The 19,946-nt window shown below is 31.8% G+C and overlaps 1 protein-coding gene across 9 annotated transcripts in view; it reads left to right on the top strand.

Moving 5' to 3' along the window:
* Window positions 1–3,233: 3,233 nt before the first annotated feature.
* Window positions 3,234–19,946, top strand: part of LOC134721626 (trafficking protein particle complex subunit 8-like) — a 43,296-nt gene continuing 26,583 nt past the window's right edge. For 2 of the 9 annotated variants that reach the window (XM_063584741.1, XM_063584736.1), the window contains exons 1-8: window positions 3,234–3,498; window positions 6,912–7,112; window positions 7,507–7,596; window positions 8,129–8,303; window positions 10,400–10,568; window positions 15,580–15,615; window positions 16,764–16,899; window positions 17,741–18,039. In XM_063584741.1, coding sequence (XP_063440811.1) covers window positions 3,342–3,498; window positions 6,912–7,112; window positions 7,507–7,596; window positions 8,129–8,303; window positions 10,400–10,568; window positions 15,580–15,615; window positions 16,764–16,899; window positions 17,741–18,039 — 1,263 coding nt within the window. In that variant the 5' untranslated portion in view covers window positions 3,234–3,341. Of the gene's footprint in view, window positions 3,499–6,911; window positions 7,113–7,506; window positions 7,597–8,128; window positions 8,340–10,399; window positions 10,569–15,579; window positions 15,616–16,763; window positions 16,900–17,740; window positions 18,040–19,946 lie in introns of all 9 variants that reach the window. The other 7 variants (XM_063584739.1, XM_063584734.1, XM_063584742.1 and 4 more) reach the window with 5 other exon arrangements.

The following is a 19,946-nucleotide window of genomic DNA, read 5'->3' as shown; positions in this document are numbered from 1 at the left end:
AGGTCCAAAGGGTCCAAAATTAAACTTAGTTTGATTTTGACAAAAATTGAATCGGTTGGGTTCTTTGATATGCTGAATCTAAAAATGTACTTAGATTTTTGATTATTGGCCCAGTTTTCAAGTTGGTCCAAATCGGGGTCCAAAATTAAATTTTGGACCAACTTGAAAACTGGGCCAAAAATCAAAAATCTAAGTACATTTTTAGATTCAGCATATCAAAGAGCCCAACCGATTCAATTTTTGTTTGATTTCATCAAAAATTGAATAAATGGGGTTCTTTGATATGCCAAATCTCACTGTGTATGTAGATTCTTAATTTTTGGTCCCATTTTCAAATTGGTCTACATTAAAGTCCAAAGGGTCCAAAATTAAACTTGGTTTGATTTTAACAAAAATTGAATTCTTGGGGTTCTTTGATATGCTGAATCCAAACATGTACTTAGATTTTTGATTATGGGCCCAGTTTTCAAGTTGGTCCAAATCAGGATCTAAAATTATTATATTAAGTATTGTGCAATAGCAAGAAATTTTCAATTGCACAGTACTCAGCAATAACAAGAAATCTTCAATTGCACAGTATTGTGCAATAGCAAGAAATTTTCAATTGCACAATATTGTGCAATAGCAAGAAATCTTCAATTGTACAGTATTGTGCAATAGCAAGTATTTTCAATTGCACAGTATTGTGCAATAGCAAGAAATATCTAATTGCACAATATTGTGCAATAGCAAGAAATTTCAATTGGAGTTATCTTTCTTTGTCCAGAATAGTAGTTGAATCAACTTAAATCATTGTTTTATACAATATACAATGTATATTCACTTTTATTACCAACTGATAAATTAAAACAATCTTTACCATTCAGTGATAACAAGCACTTTTTTTTACATTTTAATATTTTATGATGTATTTAAATGAGTAATTATTGTTGAAAACTCCATTAGAAATTTGAATTGAGATCGGTTTTGGAATAAAGGATAGGGGGATGTGAAAAAAAATTGGGGGGGGGGGGGGGGGGGGGGGTGTTCAATTTTTCTCATTTGGAATTTCATAAATAAAAAGAAAATTTCTTCAAACATTTTTTTGGGAGGATTAATATTCAACAGCATTATAGTGAATTGCTCAAAGGCAAAACAAAAATTTTAAGTTCATTAGACCACATTAATTCTGTGTCAGAAACCTATGCTGTGTCAACTATTAAATCACAATCCAAATTTAGAGCTGAATCCAGCTTGAATGTTGTGTCCATATTTGCCCCAACCGTTCAGTGTTCAACCTCTGTGGTCGTATAAAGCTGCGCCCTGCGGAGCATCTGGTTAATATTTGGGCCCGGTTATCAAAATGGTCCACATTGAGGTCTAAAGGGTCTAAAATTGAACATTATTTGATTTCATTAAAAATTGAATTCTTGGGGTTCTATGATATGCTGAATCAAACCATGTATTGGGATTTTGGATATTGGACCATAATAGGTAAATGTCCAATTTAAAATTTTTAAGTTTTTAAGTTTAAGTTTTTAGACCACATTCATTCTGTGTCAGAAACCTATTTTGTGTCAACTATTTAATCACAATCCAAATTCAGAGCTGTATCAAGCTTAAATGGTGTGTCCATACTTGTCCCAACTTTTCAGGGTTCAACCTCTGCGGTCATATAAAGCTGCACTCTGCGGAGCATCTGGTTACCTATTCAATATATGCAATGGTATACATTTTAAAAATCTAAATGTAATGAAAAGGGTGCGGTAACAGAACCACAGCAGCACCTGCTATCAGTTAGGTATTGAAGTAGCCCCCCCCCCCCCATATATCTTCTTAAATTAAACTTAAATGTGATCATCATTTCAAAGAACTTTCATGGATCAATTAAGGCATACAAAGTGCAAACTGGGATGAAGTTAGGCATTTTTTACTACGAATAATATGATACAGGACATTTTATTTTTGCTTTATATTTAACAGCCATATCCAGCATAATCATAAAAAGATATGTTTTTTTTTTTATAAAATCATCAAGATTCAAGTCTAGTTAATAATTTACAATGATCGATTCAGACAAATATAACAATGATCAATGCACACAAATATTACAATGATCAATGCACACAAATATTACAATGATCAATGCAGACAAATATTACAATGATCAATGCAGACAAATATTACAATGATCAATGCAGACAAATATTTAAATACAATGATCAATGCAGACAAATATTACAATGATCAATGCACACAAATATTACAATGATCAATGCAGACAAATATTACAATGATCAATGCAGACAAATATTACAATGATCAATGCAGACAAATATTAAAATGATCAATGCAGACAAATATTTAAATACAATGATCAATGCAGACAAATATTTAAATACAATGATCAATGCAGACAAATATTTAAATACAATGATCAATGCAGACAAATATTTAAATACAATGATCAATGCAGACAAATGTTACAATGATCAATGCAGACAAATATTACAATGATCAATGCAGACAAATATTACAATGACCAATGCAGACAAATATTACAATGATCAATGCAGACAAATATTACAATGATCGATTCAGACAAATATAACAATGATCAATGCAGACAAATATTACAATAATCAATGCAGACAAATATTACAATGATCGATTCAGACAATATAACAATGATCAATGCAGACAAATATTACAATGATCAATGCAGACACATATTACAATGATCAATGCAGACAAATATTACAATGATCAATGCAGACAAATATTACAATGATCAATGCAGACAAATATTACAATGATCAATGCACACAAATATTACAATGATCAATGCACACAAATATTACAGTGATCACAATCTGATATATTTAAAAAGATCCCATGATCATGCTTTTTAAAATACAATGATCTGACAACACTCACTTCTGTACTCTGTTCTGAATATTATAAAGTAAAACATCAGCTTATTAAATACCAGGCTTAAAATTATTGAAGATGTGTTTCATTACGACAAGATCAAAGGAGTCAAAATGTTTTTAAACAGCAGAAAGTGTAGAAGAATAGTCAGACTAAGCTTGAACAAAGTGTCTGCATTTTAATAATAGTCAGACTAAGCTTGAACAAAGTGTCTGCATGTTAATAAATTTCAATGATCAAAGCAATACAGACGGATTTTATGAATTGATTGCATTGCAAGCTCGGTATTAGGTAATGTAATTACCTCCCCTATTCAAGATTACTATGCGCATGATCGTAAATATGGCAGATGAAATCCAGATCGTCATGAGCAAAAAACGACGACTCATCGATCAATAACAGCCTTGTAACTTCTTAAATATATAGAAATAATGGCACAGTGCAAACAGAATGCACAAGAGTTTGTGCAGAACACGTTTAATCCACATGTTGCTGTGTTATGCAGCCGTGATGCGGAAGTCCTATGTCAGAAAAATAATTTGACATTTGTGGAACTTGTTCAACCTTTTTGCCGGTTAACGTCAGAAGGTGAATCTTCTTTAGTATATTAACCACACTTATATATGCTTTGTCTTAACTCTGAAGAATGGTTCCGTTTCATTTAGATAAGTGCTTGAGCATAATCAGTAAAAGGGGGCGGACCTTATGTCATACTTAGTCCCTATATTTATAATTTTGCAATTTCAAAACAGCATGACATTACTTTTCTGTTAAAAGTTGGTCAATGACAACTGCAGCTGCAAAAGGAATTATCACACTACATGCTTTACTTATGTTTCTTACCCGTTATATTTAAATCAATTTTCAAAACTGACAGTAACACACAGCACTTGTCAATCTGACTGCCCTTATAATTATTAAATCCAAAGATAAAAAGTAGTTGGAAGGGTATACAGTTTATCTGTTAGATACTCAACCCAATACTTTGTCAAGTTGCAACTACTTGAATAAATGTATCGACAGTAAATTGAACCTAATGTCTGTTGTTACTTAGTGGTAGAAGAAGAACAGAATTGGCTGGAAATTTATTGTCTATGAAACAGAATATGCCCTGTTCTAATTTTTGATTCTAATATGACTTCCTTATTACGCTTTGTTAACAAAGCCGTGTTCTAATGAGCACAAAAAATATGTTTGACACATGCGCACAGACTTTTTATATTAACGTTATTTCCATCGTTATCCTTTTAAATATTTACAATTAAGCAGCTAACATAAACTTGTATTATATATTTTTATCAAACAACATATATTTTACCCTGCTCGTAGTTTTTAAACTTATCAAATATGAAATGTAATATACAGACTCCTCGGAGAGGAAACGGGAACAGCCAAACATTCTTACGGTATTTTCGTACGCTTCGACCTACAAATATATTGTATTTGCCATGTTAGAATCGAAATAATTCCTTCATGTCATGCTCTATGCTCATTTTAACATGGGTAGGCATTATATTTGACCACATTTTACACCTCGCTAACGCTCAGTGTAAAATATCGACAAATATAATTCCTACCCATGTTAAAATGAGCATAGAGCATGACATGAAGGAATTATTTCTGAATTTAAATGGGTTTTGATTTCATATGCAGCATAATGCTAATAATGAAGGAATTAAGTAAAATTGAGAAAGGAAATGGGGAATATGTCAAAGAGAACAACAACCGGACCAAAGAGCAGACAACAGCAGAAGGCCACCAATGGGTCTGCTATGCAGCGTGAAAATCCTGCACCCGGAGGTAGTCTTCATCTGGCCCCTTAATAAAATTGAGTACTAGTTCAGTAAAAATGGAAGTGACACTAAACTCAAATTATATAAATGGACTTAAATTAAAAAAACCCATACAAGACTAACAAAGGCCAGAGGCTCCTGACTTGGGACAGGTGCAAAAATGTTGTGGGGTTATACATGTTTTGTGAGACCTCAACCCTTCCCCTATACCTCTAGCCAATGAAGAATAAAGAACACTCAGCAATATGCACAGTAAAACTCAGTTTTTTTAAAGAAGTCTGATGTCAGAATAGGTAACGAAACTCGAAAGAAACTATAAAAAAATGATAATGATGTATATATAAACAAAGGGCTACTAGCAGTTACTGACATGCCAGCTCCAGACCTCATTTAAACTGATTGAAAGATTACAACACTCTCCTTGTGTAATACTTGTTGTGCATCCTATGGCAATTCTTCCTGACATTATTGGGCTTGAGTACTTTGATAGTAGAATCTTAACTGGAAATTTTGATTACATTTAAAACCTTCAAATTGTTAATTGTCAAAATTATCATTAAATTTATTTTCTACTGATAACGAATGCTATTTCATGTTTATTCAATTATTAGGAGCTTACATGATTTATGTACACTTCAAATACAAAATGTATCTACTAACTTTTATTCAATATAGTGAATTTTTGTAACAAAAGGGGGAAAAAATTAGTGGAATGACTCAAACAACCAAGTCATACAAATGCACGAATGAGAGAAATGTACATAATGTATATACAAAAATGTATAACTATTAACTAGTGTATGTATACAAAATCATTAAATGGGTGTTTTAAGGCATTCCTTACGTTTACTATAATTTCAAAATGATAAGATTTGGAGTATGTGTATGACAAATTGACAATGAAGTTCTACATGTACATGTATTTACTAGAGTAGATTAATATTGAGAAGGACATATTGCAGGTTTTGTATAAGCACTTTAAACTGTAGGTAACTTTTCACACTGCAAATTTCCATAAAAAAAGTACCATTATAGGAATGATAATTCATAATAAATTCTGTGATATTTGCATGATTTATTTAAAGCAAAAAAATCTGCTCTTATATATTTATATATATTTAGAATTTTGAACAAAACTTAGATTTGTTTTATTCAGGTGTCATAAAATAAATTGTCATAATTACTAGTAGCGATGGTAGAATACTTGAACAAGAGTGCATGTTTTTTTTTTTGTTATTAGCAATAAATGGTAAGTAATAAAAAGATGCACATTATGCTAGTGTCACCACATACAATTCAGACAGAGATCTATACCTTTTGATAGTTCACTGTTATGAGATTATCTCCCTATGATTGATTGGGTTTGACCCATAGTTTGCTGTTTATTGAACATGGAAATGGTGTAGTAAAAGCGGGGCTCATTGAAGTACATGAAATACACTCCAAAAACAAAGGAAAGTAAGGTGATATAAACTGTTGCAAAAACTCCACATTAGAACTTCAGAATGCTGTAATTATTGCTTTCATTGTGAATTTAATAAGGTTTTACTCTGTCTGTACTGTATTCTGGTGAAAAAGTCCCTAGCAAATCACAAAATAACATATCCTTAGCCTTTTTCCTGATTTATATTCAAGTCTGTAGAAAATTTTGGTAATGTCCACAGACCACAGTCAGAAAATGCTGTGATGCACACTTTACAAATTAATTTAAGATGGAATAAATCTGCACTTTTAGTTACTAGATAAAAGTAAATGCATGCAAACAGAGATGGGTGGGATTTCTTTACATTTTATTGTGTAAATTAAGATTACTGTATCAATTGTTCAATTAAACTAAATTAATAATTACATGATGAAAACAAATGAAAGAATTGTATTTACTACATGATACATCTTAGAAAAGAGATCATTGTGTTTTATGCTTGCAGCAGTTGATTTCATTGGATATCAATTTGGGGCGGCCAAATATGAAGGACTAACATGACTTAGGATGGTTAAATAAACTATGTTATATAAAACCATACCATACCAAAACTGAGAACAACACATTGGTTTATTTTTCTGATATTATTAAAAAGGGTTGAGTTTGGGGTTACAGGGAAACTAAGGTATTTTTTTTGTCAGATGAAGAGTTTATAAATAGAGAAGATTTTATGTATTCAAAATATATATACTCATAGTTTTAGAAAGTATTTTTTGTATTTGTAGTTCACATACGAGATCCAAACAATGTTCCTCACACAATAAGACATTTGAAAATCACCATGAGGGACATGTCAGCAACTTTGCCGCAGCAGTCTGTGGCCAAGAAAATCCTCAATGATATTGTAGCTGGAGCGCAACCACAGCTGGTAGAGGGAAACAGAGGGAATGTGGTATCCATTGGCAACTATGATTTACAGTTAACATGTATGTTTTCTAAAGTGTGTAGTCTTGTGTATTCCATCCATATTTGGTCTTTTTTTTAATAAACCTAGCAGGGGGTCATGTTTAACAGGTTTGCTGTCCAGATTGAAAAAGAAAGAGTTTTGTGTGCTTGATTAAAATTTCTACATCTAAATGTCAGTTTTCTAATCCCCCCTCCATATTAAATATATTTGTTTTGTGGGTCTTTATATTGTAAAATCGCCAAAAAAATAAGGTGATTTGGTGTTTTCTGGGAAGAAAAATACATTGTATGATTTTAGATAAATACCAGTTGTGTTTAATTTAGTCCAGTTAAATAATAGTCTTGTTACATATCATTCTTAATATCAGGACCAAAAGATATTTCTGACTAACGCATATATTTCAATGTTTGTAGCTACAACCCCATGGTTTGAGGCATACAGAGAAAAGTTTCTGCAGATGTTACCACCAAGTGACCACGACTTTCTTAACCATTGTTTAGGATGTATCCTTTAAGATAACCTTAAGTAACATCTAAAGGTCACAAGTTTAACTATTTGTTTGTAATTAATGGTTATTCGACTTTGTGTTTGATATAGTATGTGTTATTCAAGCCAAGTATTTTTACTCTAAGCAATTAATCTCAAAAGACCAAATATGAAAAATAAAAGATTGTTCAAAGCTAAAATCTGATTTATGAAGGAATGCATTGGACACTTTACTACAAAGGAAATTATTATAGATTATTTTTTTTAAAAGAATATGCCTGACAACAAAATAAACAACATTATGATAAATTCTGAAAGTGATGATGGACATCCATTTACAAGTATATTAATCTTTTGTTTGAGCTGACAGATCGCATAGTTCAACAGACAAGAATAATGAAATATATTCATGCATTTTTACATAAAAAAAAAGTAAATTTCCATAGAGTACTGGTAATTAATGTAAAATGTGTCAGACAAATACTCATGTCATGTACATGTAGATTATAGATTAAATTTAGACTGCCAAAATTCCTTAACAGTTTGAAGGTGTATTTGTTGTTTCATCAGGACATACAGATCCACTGAGCATGTTCAACAGTCTAGTAAACCAGCAGACGACACAACAGACCCAGAATCCCAGTAAAATCCCTCGTTGGTTTTGTCCTGGTACCCTAAGATACTATGTTTTACTTCATGATGTCATTGAAGGAGAGGATGCAAAGTATGACATAAATCAGTATCAAAGTCTAGGCGTCAGGTGTTTACCAAACTTTATGTTGATTGGTCATTTGCTATGAGTGTTGTCACTTAGTTGATTTTATACCACCATTTTATTTGGTTGTTTTACACACTGTTTTATTGTACCAATCTGAATGTTCTGTTCTAATGTGTTGTAAAAGTTTGTTTTCTTTTGATAACTTTGCATTTATTTAGTGTATGCTAGGTAATAATTTTTGAGGATTATTGTGGTTGAATTTAAGTGCTAAACGAAAAAATGTTTACTCCCAAGAAAAATATGAAACCTTAGTATTTTGCATGTCTTATCTTCAAAAGATGTTGTCTAGCTTTATGTGAAATATTGGTAAACAGTTTGGTAAAATTTAAGGCACTAGACTTAAACTAAAATATAAAGATTACTTAAAACACTGCACAATTCAGTGGCAGATCCAGAACTTTTCATAAGGGGGAGCCCACTGAAGGACCTATGGGGGACCCGCTCCGGTCATACTTCAGTGATTCCCTATACAGTGATCTTGAAGGTTTTTTTCACTATGGGCCCAGGGCCCCTCAAAAATAAATTCAATGGGCCATTTTAAAAAATAATGAGCCATGTTGTCAAATGAGTGGGCCATTCAAATTGACTTCTGTAAAAAAATAAAAAGAATCATTATTTTCTCATGTTTTGGAAAAGAGGTGTTGGTACAAGTTTACCTTCATGATTTTAAATAATATTGTTCCTGTGATTCTGTAATTTCAATGAATATAAAATAACTTCTTCCAAAACGGACAATATTAAAGATAAACCTTTATTTTCAATGTTTAAACTGTTACTGTTGCCTTGGCTTGTTCATGTTCATGTTTTTTTAACATTAAATTTGGGTCTTCGTCGATACCATACTCATTCCAGACGTTCCGTATTAGAGGACATTTCAGGAACGTCCTCTGTACTTCTTGTATTATTATTATTACTTCATCAAGATGACATGAATAACAGTAGAGTGTACCATTAATTGATAGAACAAAACAATAATTCGCTGAAGTCATGTTTACAAAATGTCAAAACGAGCCAAAGACCAAAAAAAGACAAGGACAGTTAAGCGCCTTTTATGGAGACAAAAACTATATTTATAAAAAGGCTTCAGGGGTTTTCAATCGTAATAATAGCAAGCTAAACTAAATTAAAAGATTATTATTAAAGTTAAATCTCGTCTGTAATAGCCATTTCACAAATGTAAAGTTGTTTATAAAAAATTATGTCATGAATGATGGTTAATTACGTTTTTTGGGTTATCAGTTAAACCGCATGGTTTTATTATTACCATAGGAAAACACCAAGACGTTAAACCGCATGGTTCTATTACCATAGGAAGCCCAAGACGTCCTAAAAATATATAGGTGCTCCTATGTTTGGAGGAACAATATACAGTTGTGTAAACACACATGGCGGCACGGAACACGATCGGAAATCTATTTGACGATATCTAAACGTTTCGAAACGATGTGAAAAATACCATGCGCCACGTGGGCGCTTACATTTGTCACTCTATGCGCCATTTCTGGTGAATATGCGCTATAGGCGCAGGGCGCACGTCCTTCCCGATCACTGCTATATAATCAACCAAATTTCCGCCTATGCAATTAAACTAGCCAATAATTGAATGAAACAAGTACATGACCACCTGTTTTCTTATTGACTTAAAACTGTTAAAATGGAAAAGCTAAGTGCTTTGTTAAATCTAGATTGTAAATCATCATGCAAACATTTATTCTTTTTCCACATGCCAGTTGTATATGTAACTTTTATGTCAAGCATCTGTTACCATAGTATTGGGTAAATACATGTTCAGACTAATTATCAGTTGATTTTTTAGATTTAAATGAATATTTTTTATACCAATTTGATCATCTAGTACATTTTCAGAAGTTTTAGAAACAATAAAAAAAATCTTATCAGATGATACTTGGAATTTTTATCCGCAAACTCAAAATTGTATTCATGTCCCACCAAGGCATTATTTAAACTTAAAATTGGTTTACATATAACTGAAAACACTGTTCATTCTGACAGGTAATTAAGTTATTTGGTTTTTATTTCAGAGCTGATGCTATTTACCAAAGTATGAAGTCTACTTACGGAGCAAATGTGTGCCATCTTTTAAACATCAATTCCAGAAGTATCCATACAGCTGAGAGTCTAAAGACAGACAATAACCTTCCTGATCCGTGGAGTCAGTTCCTTAACAAAAATAATACTGAACAACCTGTGGTAGGTTTAAGACTAGATACTGTCATACTGCTTAGTACATTTAAAGTTTTTGTGAGACTGGTATTCATTAGCTGCTAGACTGATTTGTAACTTATTACCATTTGTGCAATTTTCTTGTGAAAATGATTTTGCTGATACTAAAATTGATTTTCCATTACTTGTAGTTAGACTTTTTAACAAAGTTCTAGAAAAAAAAATTCTAATAGAACATAGTCTTTTTGTGTGTTTTAGTACAATTATTTAATTTTGGTTCAAGGGTAGTAGAAAAATTGTAATGTTTATATTATTTTCTTACTTTATGGCTATTCATATTCACATGTGACGTATAAAAGGTTTATTAAATTGATATGAATCTGCAAATTTTTTGCAAAGACATTTCTGTTTTAAGAATGTTTTGTTTATGGTTTTTATACAACCGCAAATTTTGAAAAAAATTTCGTCATATATTGCTATCACGTTGGCGTCGTCGTCGTCGTCGTCGTCCAAATACTTTTAGTTTTCACACTCTAACTTTAGTAAAAGTGAATAGAAATCTATGAAATTTTAACACAAGGTTTATGACTATAAAAGGAAGGTTGGTATTGATTTTGGGAGTTTTGGTCCCAACATTTTAGGAATTAGGGGCCAAAAAGGGCCCAAATAAGCATTTTCTTGGTTTTCACACTATAACTTTAGTTTAAGTTAATAGAAATCTATGAAATTTTGACACAAGGTTGATGACCACAAAAGAAAGGTTGGGATTGATTTTGGGAGTTTTGGTTTTAACAGTTTAGGAATTAGGGGCCAAAAAAGGGCCCAAATAAGCATTATTCTGGGGTTTCGCACAATAACTTTAGTTTAAGTTAATAGAAATCAATGAAATTTAAACATAATGTTTATGACCACAAAAGGAAGATTGGTATTGATTTTGGGAGTTTAGGTCCCAACAGTTTAGGAATTAGGGGCCAAAAAGGGACCCAAATAAGCATTTTTCTTGGTTTTCGCACCATAACTTTAGTATAAGTAAATAGAAATCTATGAAATTTAAACACAAGGTTAATGAAGATAAAAGGAAAGTTGGTATTGATTTTGGGAGTTTTGGTCCCAACAGTTTAGGAAAAAGGGGCCCAAAGGGTCCAAAATTAAACTTTGTTTGATTTCATCAAAATTGAATAATTGGGGTTCTTTGATATGCCGAATCTAACTGTGTATGTAGATTCTTAACTTTTGGTCCCGTTTTCAAATTGGTCTACATTAAGGTCAAAAGGGTCCAAAATTAAACTTAGTTTGATTTTAACAAAAATTGAATCCTTGGGGTTCTTTGATATGCTGAATCTAAAAATGAACTTAGATTTTTTATTATTGGCCCAGTTTTTAAGTTGGCCCAAATCGGGGTCCAAAATTAAACTTTTTTGATTTCATCAAAAATTGAATAAATGGGGTTCTTTGATATGCCAAATCTAACTGTGTATGTAGATTCTTCATTTTTGGTCCCGTTTTCAAATTGGCCTACATTAAAGTCATAAGAAACGAGTGGCCGGTGAAAAATAATGTTCTTCCAATTCTTAAACCAATGCATGTAAACATCATAAACTTAGTCTTCTGTGCTCGAATTTATCATTTTTTTCGTGTAAATTTCGTATAATCGTCAATTTTTTTTTCAATCGGTCAGTGTTCTTGTGAAAATATGGCAGGTAATTAAAGTTCGTGTTTTGAAGCCGAAGTTTAACGATTGTCACCTGTTTGTCAACAATTGACGAAAAATAAACAAAAAAGCATGGAAATTGAGCATGTGTTTAACATGTAAATTCAGATAATAGTTTATTTTACGGACATCCATGCGTATTGTGGTCACCGGATTTTTACGAGATGGGTCACACTGAGGTCACCTTGCATACGGAAAATATATCGGGGGAATTGCTTGCTGGAAGGAAGCAATTCAAATTAAGTAAACTTCTTCTAAATATGAATAAATTAAAGAATTTTCGTCAGAAAAAAGTATATGTACATAAGTTTTACAATGAAAACTATCCATTGAGTTATAAAAAACATATGCATTATTTTTTTTTTATTTGAGGTTTCTTATGACTTTAAGGTCCAAAGGGTCCATAATTAAATTAAGTTTGATTTTAACAAAAAATAAATTCTTGGGCCTCTTTGATATGCTGAATCTAAACATGTACTTAGATTTTTGATTATGGGCCCAGTTTTCAAGTTGGTCCAAATCAGGATCTAAAATTATTATATTAAGTATTGTGCAATAGCAAGTCTTTTCAATTGCACAGTATTGTGCAATGGCAAGAAATATCTAATTTCACAATGTTGTGAAATAGCAAATTTTTTTTTTAATTAGAGTTATCTTTCTTTGTCCAGAATAGTAAGCAAGAAATATCTTATTGCAAGAATTTTTTTTAATTGGAGTTATCTTTCTTTGTCCAGAATCAACTTAAATCTTTGTTATATACAATATACAATGTATATTCACTTTTTACTACCAACTGATAAATTTAAATGATCTTTACCATTCAGTGCTAACAAGCAGTTTTTTTACATCTTAATATTTTATGATGTATTTAAATGAGTAGTTATTGTTGCAAACTCCATTAGAATATTTTAATTGAGATTAGTTTTGGAATAAGGGAAAGGGGGATGTGATTAAAAAATTGGGTTCAATTTTTATACGACCGCAAATTTTGAAAAAATTTTCGTCGTATATTGCTATCACGTTGGCGTCGTCGTCGTCGTCGTCGTCGTCCGAATACTTTTAGTTTTCGCACTCTAACTTTAGTAAAAGTGAATAGAAATCTATGAAATTTTAACACAAGGTTTATGACCATAAAAGGAAGGTTGGTATTGATTTTGGGAGTTTTGGTCCCAACATTTTAGGAATTAGGGGCCAAAAAGGGCCCAAATAAGCATTTTCTTGGTTTTCGCACTATAACTTTAGTTTAAGTTAATAGAAATCTATGAAATTTTGACACAAGGTTGATGATCACAAAAGAAAGGTTGGGATTGATTTTGGGAGTGTTGGTTTCAACAGTTTAGGAATTAGGGGCCAAAAAAGGGCCCAAATAAGCATTATTCTGGGGTTTCGCACAATAACTTTAGTTTAAGTTAATAGAAATCAATGAAATTTAAACATAATGTTTATGACCACAAAAGGAAGATTGGTATTGATTTTGGGAGTTTAGGTCCCAACAGTTTAGGAATTAGGGGCCAAAAAGGGACCCAAATAAGCATTTTTCTTGGTTTTCGCACCATAACGTTAGTATAAGTAAATAGAAATCTATGAAATTTAAACACAAGGTTAATGACCATAAAAGAAAAGTTGGTATTGATTTTGGGAGTTTTGGTCCCAACAGTTTAGGAAAAAGGGGCCCAAAGGGTCCAAAATTAAACTTTGTTTGATATCATCAAAATTGAATAATTCGGGTTCTTTGATATGCCGAATCTATCTGTGTATGTAGATTCTTAACTTTTGGTCCCGTTTTCAAATTGGTCTACATTAAGGTCCAAAGGGTCCAAAATTAAACTTAGTTTGATTTTAACAAAAATTGAATCCTTGGGGTTCTTTGATATGCTGAATCTAAAAATGAACTTAGATTTTTTATTACGAGCCCAGTTTTCAAGTTGGCCCAAATCGGGGTCCAAAATTAAACTTTTTTGATTTCATCAAAAATTGAAAAAATGGGGTTCTTTGATATGCCAAATCTAACTGTGTATGTAGATTCTTCATTTTTGGTCCCGTTTTCAAATTGGCCTACATTAAGGTCCAAAGAGTCCAAAATTAAACTAAGCTTGATTTTAACAAAAATTAAATTCTTGGGCCTCTTTGATTTGCTGAATCTAAACATGTACTTAGATTTTTGATTATGGGCCCAGTTTTCAAGTTGGTCCAAATCAGGATCTAAAATTATTATATTAAGTATTGTGGAATAGCAAGTCTTTTCAATTGCACAGTATTGTGCAATGGCAAGAAATACCTAATTTCACAATATTGTGAAATAGCAATTTTTTTTTTAATTAGAGTTATCTTTCTTTGTCCAAAATAGTAAGCAAGAAATATCTTATTGCAAGATTTTTTTTTAATTGGAGTTATCTTTCTTTGTCCAGAATCAACTTAAATCTTTGTTATATACAATATACAATGTATATTCACTTTTTACTACCAACAGATAAATTTAAATAATCTTTACCATTCAGTGATAACAAGCAGTTTTTTTACATCTTAATATTTTATGATGTATTTAAATGAGTAGTTATTGTTGCAAACTCCATTAGAATATTTTAATTGAGATTAGTTTTGGAATAAGGGAAAGGGGGATGTGATTAAAAAATTGGGTTCAATTTTTCTCATTTGAAATATCATAAATAAAAAGAAAATTTCTTCAAACATTTTTTGAGAGGATTAATATTGAACAGCATAGTGAATTGCTCTAAGAGAAAACAAAAATTTTAAGTTCATTAGAACACATTCATTCTGTGTCAGAAACCTATGCTGTGTCAACTATTTAATCACAATCCAAATTTAGAGCTGAATCCAGCTTGAATGTTGTGTCCATACTTGCCCCAACCGTTCAGGGTTCAACCTCTGCGGTCGTATAAAGCTACGCCCTGCGAAGCATCTGGTTCTCATTTGAAATTTCATAAATAAAAAGAAAATTTCTTCAAACATTTTTTTGAGAGGATTAATATTCAACAGCATAGTGAATTGCTCTAAGAGAAAACAAAAATTTTAAGTTCATTAGAACACATTCATTCTGTGTCAGAAACCTATGCTGTGTCAACTATTTAATCACAATCTAAATTTAGAGCTGAATCCAGCTTGAATGTTGTGTCCATACTTGCCCCAACCGTTCAGGGTTCAACCTCTGCGGTCGTATAAAGCTACGCCCTGCGGAGCATCTGGTTGCCTTTGGTATTGATTTATGTATATATTTTTTTAAATGAAAATTTAACTTCTAGAATATGTTACTAGAGTTAATTAGTTTCTATAGCTGTAACTAGATAGTTTAGTTAATTTTAATTCCAGAAAAAACAACAAAAAACTAGATATTTCATAGCATGGGTAAGTCCATTGTATGTGGGGTCATTCTTTTTATCTGGATCAATGCTGTCTATGTATTTTGTTCATATTGTAATGACTTTTTTTTTTAATTTTGTAACTTCTTCACTTTATAGGCCACAATCAATCAGTTTGTATTTTCTGTCAAAAACTGGAAATAAAGCATTTAAAAATAGATTTTAGCTGATAAAAGTATTATTTATTGACAGCTTGTGTTTTTGTCCAAATAGTTTGCTAGTTTAGCTGCATGATATAGATTTTTGTAAACAAAACAGATTAAGAGAGTAATTTGAAAATCTGTAAGAATTTTTATCATTTTTTAAAGGGAATAACATATTTTATCAAAGTGTATTTAAATAACCTTTGTTCATATGTTTTGTTCATTATTTCTTTTTTGCATTAAGAATTAATTTTGTTTAACATGCATACACATTTGTTTTTGATGTATTTGCAGTTTTTCTGTAATTTGGTTCTTTTGGCCTTCATGTCTACTGTAGAATTTATTGCATGGATGTGCTTTCTATTGAGATAATGCATATTTCAAAATATCCTTAGTTACCTTTTTGTGCATGAGCTAATTCTTTTTTTAAAAGGAAATACACCAAAAAACCCACAATGCAATCATGTGCAGGCATTTCAGAGGTTTATTGGAAGCCTCTTTTATTTCTTTACTTGTTGTCATTCTGACATTTGGTATGAGGATATAGTTCATTGTCCAATTATAAACTGTACTTCCTATTTAGGAATTGGTAGGCAAGGGATACTGTATGTCATACTTTGCAAATATCTAAAATAAAAACAAAAGTTGTAAATTAGATAATGACCTTTTGTATACAATATATTCCGCTATATAAGTGTATAGATGGACATGATGCAGGAAATCTATTTGTGTCGGCGTGTTAACATCTGACTCTAGCACATCCCTATCACATTTTTTTCAGCAACAACACATCATCAGTTCTTGATTTATGGCAAAAAGCTTCATCTGGTTTTGACATGTAGTGTGACAAGTATGTATGCTCTTTCAGTGTTCCATTTCCTGTCTGCCAAAAACTCAAAATACATATGAAATGTTCATCCCTTTTAATTTGGCAGTAGTCTAATAATTGAACAATTCCTGACAGTGTAAGCCTTACTTTACATATTTGTAGGAAGGAGCAGATTATGATATAGCCAATGGAAGTGGTGCTGATGATGCTGGCTTTCCTAGTAAAGTGACGGAAGGAAATATCGATCAGACTAGTGTCACAGACAGTATGATGGCAGACCTGTCAGATACTGGTGATGGTGCGTATTTTAGAATTGTCTCAGCCATTCATTTACATTATTGAATCCATAGAAAGGAGTAGGTCTGGTAAGGGCCGATTTTGGCCTCAAATTTCAGGTTCATCTAACGAAAGATTTTGGACACTTTTTAAACACTTCAGTGTCTGTACAAGATTTTAACTATTGTAGTCATTAAAAACGCTCTGAATCTGAAATATGAAAATTCTATCAAATATGCCAAAAATGTCACTTTCAGATGTTTTTTGTCAAAAATGAAAGTGGCCGCATCAGTGTTCATCCTCAACATTTATATATATTATGTATAATCATCAAATACAACTTACATTTCAATATTGAAAATGAACACAAATGTGGCCACTTTCATTTAAGGCGGAAACTGTCTAAAATTTGACTAAAATACTAAAATTGTGAAGATTTCAGTAATTTAGCATGACTGAATGATGCTGGTACACGATACATGTGCATTGTATTGTCAAAAACCGCCCATATTTATGTAGCAGAAGCATTCTTCCTTCCAATAAATAACTTTAAAGTTTACATTTTAACAATTTTGTAAAACTGCTATATTTTGGGGCAAAAAGGGGTCTTACTGGACCTACTCCTTTATATTTGCATTTAAAGTCTGATTCAAAATATCAGTTTTTAGATTGCTGGTAGTTTTAATAGTATAATATATTCAAGGCCTTATGATTTTAAGTTTTATACGCCAGTCTTGACTTTTAAAGGCTTTATCAAATAACCCATTTACTTTCTAATATTCAAAGAATTTTGTGGTATATTTTTGAAATTGTATTTAAATTCTTGGTAACTGTTAAATTATTCTATTTCTCTTTATATTCAGCAGCTTCTTCAGGCTCCAGTGATTTATTTGACCATCCACTGTCATTGATGGACCATTCTTCAAACTCCATCAATCATATAGATGATCAGCTGTCACCAGATGGTACCTCATCTCCTGAATCAAGTCACAATTACTCTTATTCAAAAAACAAATCTTCAGATAAGAACAAACCATCTTCAGGACATGGAATGTGCTTGACAACCAGTGATCAGGATAGACTTAAAATATTTATACATGAATTTTGTGTTCGAGCATTGATCCCATGGGCAGAAAAGCATATGAGGATTCTAAATGATCAGGTTGGTGATTGTGATGAAAACACTGTTGGATGTGCCAAAACTAAATGTATGGGTGGGACTAGGGGGGATTGGAAGGTTTATTTACCAAGCCATACATAGAAATCTAATTGATTCTTTCGAATAATTTCCATGATATCTTTCTAATTTATCCACCACCCTTCAAATTATATTAAAAGTGCCTCCTACAATAATTTTTGGAACCGCCGATTCCATAGATGCCAACCATTACGATTTTTGCGTAGTTTTTCCGATTTTGCTATTAAAACTACGCTATTACGGTCAAAGTCGAATAGTTACGGATTACCAATCATCGCCGTTCAATTTTGTAAAACACAGATTTTTATCATTACTTTTCCGTCCTGGTCCGGTATTTAGAAAACGCCAATGTAATGCTTCCGGTTTCTCAGGAGTTATCAACCTATTGTTGAGTAACTAACTGACTTCCGAAGATGCAAACTTGCATTTTATGAAGTAGCTTTCCCCCTTTCTCTACTTCTCCTTGACAAAACGAAAATGTACGAGTCGAGAACATCTGAACAATTAATTAATGAAATACATACTACTGACAACATGTTAAACAACAAATTTTAGTGCACATCACCTTGCAACCACTCGTCAGTAATTTTTATTGGTAAGTGCACGTTTATGAATGATTACTGAAAACTTTTCAAAAATACAGAAAATTTCATAGTTTGTTACTGATTGTGTCAAAAGGGGTGTCGTAATTTCTGCTTCTTGCTATGTTTTGATATAGTTATAAAGCCAGCAAATACGAATACTCATAAAACTAGTAAATATACGGAGTAATAAATAAATACGGACGTCAAATTAAATCTGTCGTCTGTTCTCTCTCGTCATTGGTAGCGTGAATGAATGATCAATAGTAAAAATGATACTTTTATTAAACAGCCGATATCTTTCCATACAAGTACAATATTCCAACAATAATATATAATAAACATACGGGACGAAACTACTAAAATAATAATCTTTCTCATGTATTTTCGTACGGGTCAACTGGGATTATCTTTAATCATATTAATATTACAATGATAAATACGGTAAATAAATGCAAGGCATACAGCTAATGCGCTGCTTCTTACCTCTAGGACCCCCCGGGATAAGCCTTGCTGCAAGCCAAACGGAAACACAGCAAAGACTGACGAATGTGACGTTGCACTGCTATTTATTTCAAATTACTGGAAGTAAATATTCTAAGCAGGAAGAAAAACATAACGTAAAATGCTTACATAAAATATAGGAGTCCTCGACTCAAAATGCTTATAATAATACACTCTTATGAATAAACATATCTAGACATATTAATTCTTCCAGTTAAGAACCCATAAATGTACACTTTTGGGTTCACGTTAAAATATTGACCCAACGGTAACGTTCTGAACAATACATGACAAAGTTGCGCCATATACGACGTAATCGATACAGCTAATAACATAAAGTAAAACGTACGTTAATTACTCATTCGATATACTAAAAACCAGAAATAACTTCTGTCAACTTATATAAACTCTCTTATTACAATAAATAACAATATTCTTTTACTTGGAAAGAACCAAAACACACATTTACAACACTGCCCCTCCACCAGAATACATTTCGTCCTCGAAATATGGGCTTGGCAATTCTGACAATACGTCTAAAAATTCTTTTCACAATATTTCTATGTACATATTACTCTATCATACAAATAAAACATTTTTTACTCATCTCCAATTTGTCAAAAAACAAACAAATATTTAAGCTATCTTTAAACTTAAACATACATCAACAAACTACTGCGCCTGTTAATGTTCTAACAAAAACAATATCTGCGATAAAAAACTAATGCGCCTGTTAATACTTAAAAGGCAAAACAAGTTAACTATTTTTTCTTCCACATATAAATA

The sequence above is a fragment of the Mytilus trossulus genome, chromosome 6, assembly GCF_036588685.1.
Source record: "Mytilus trossulus isolate FHL-02 chromosome 6, PNRI_Mtr1.1.1.hap1, whole genome shotgun sequence".
Lineage (NCBI taxonomy): Eukaryota > Metazoa > Mollusca > Bivalvia > Mytilida > Mytilidae > Mytilus > Mytilus trossulus.
This window is presented reverse-complemented; position numbering and strand designations above follow the sequence as displayed.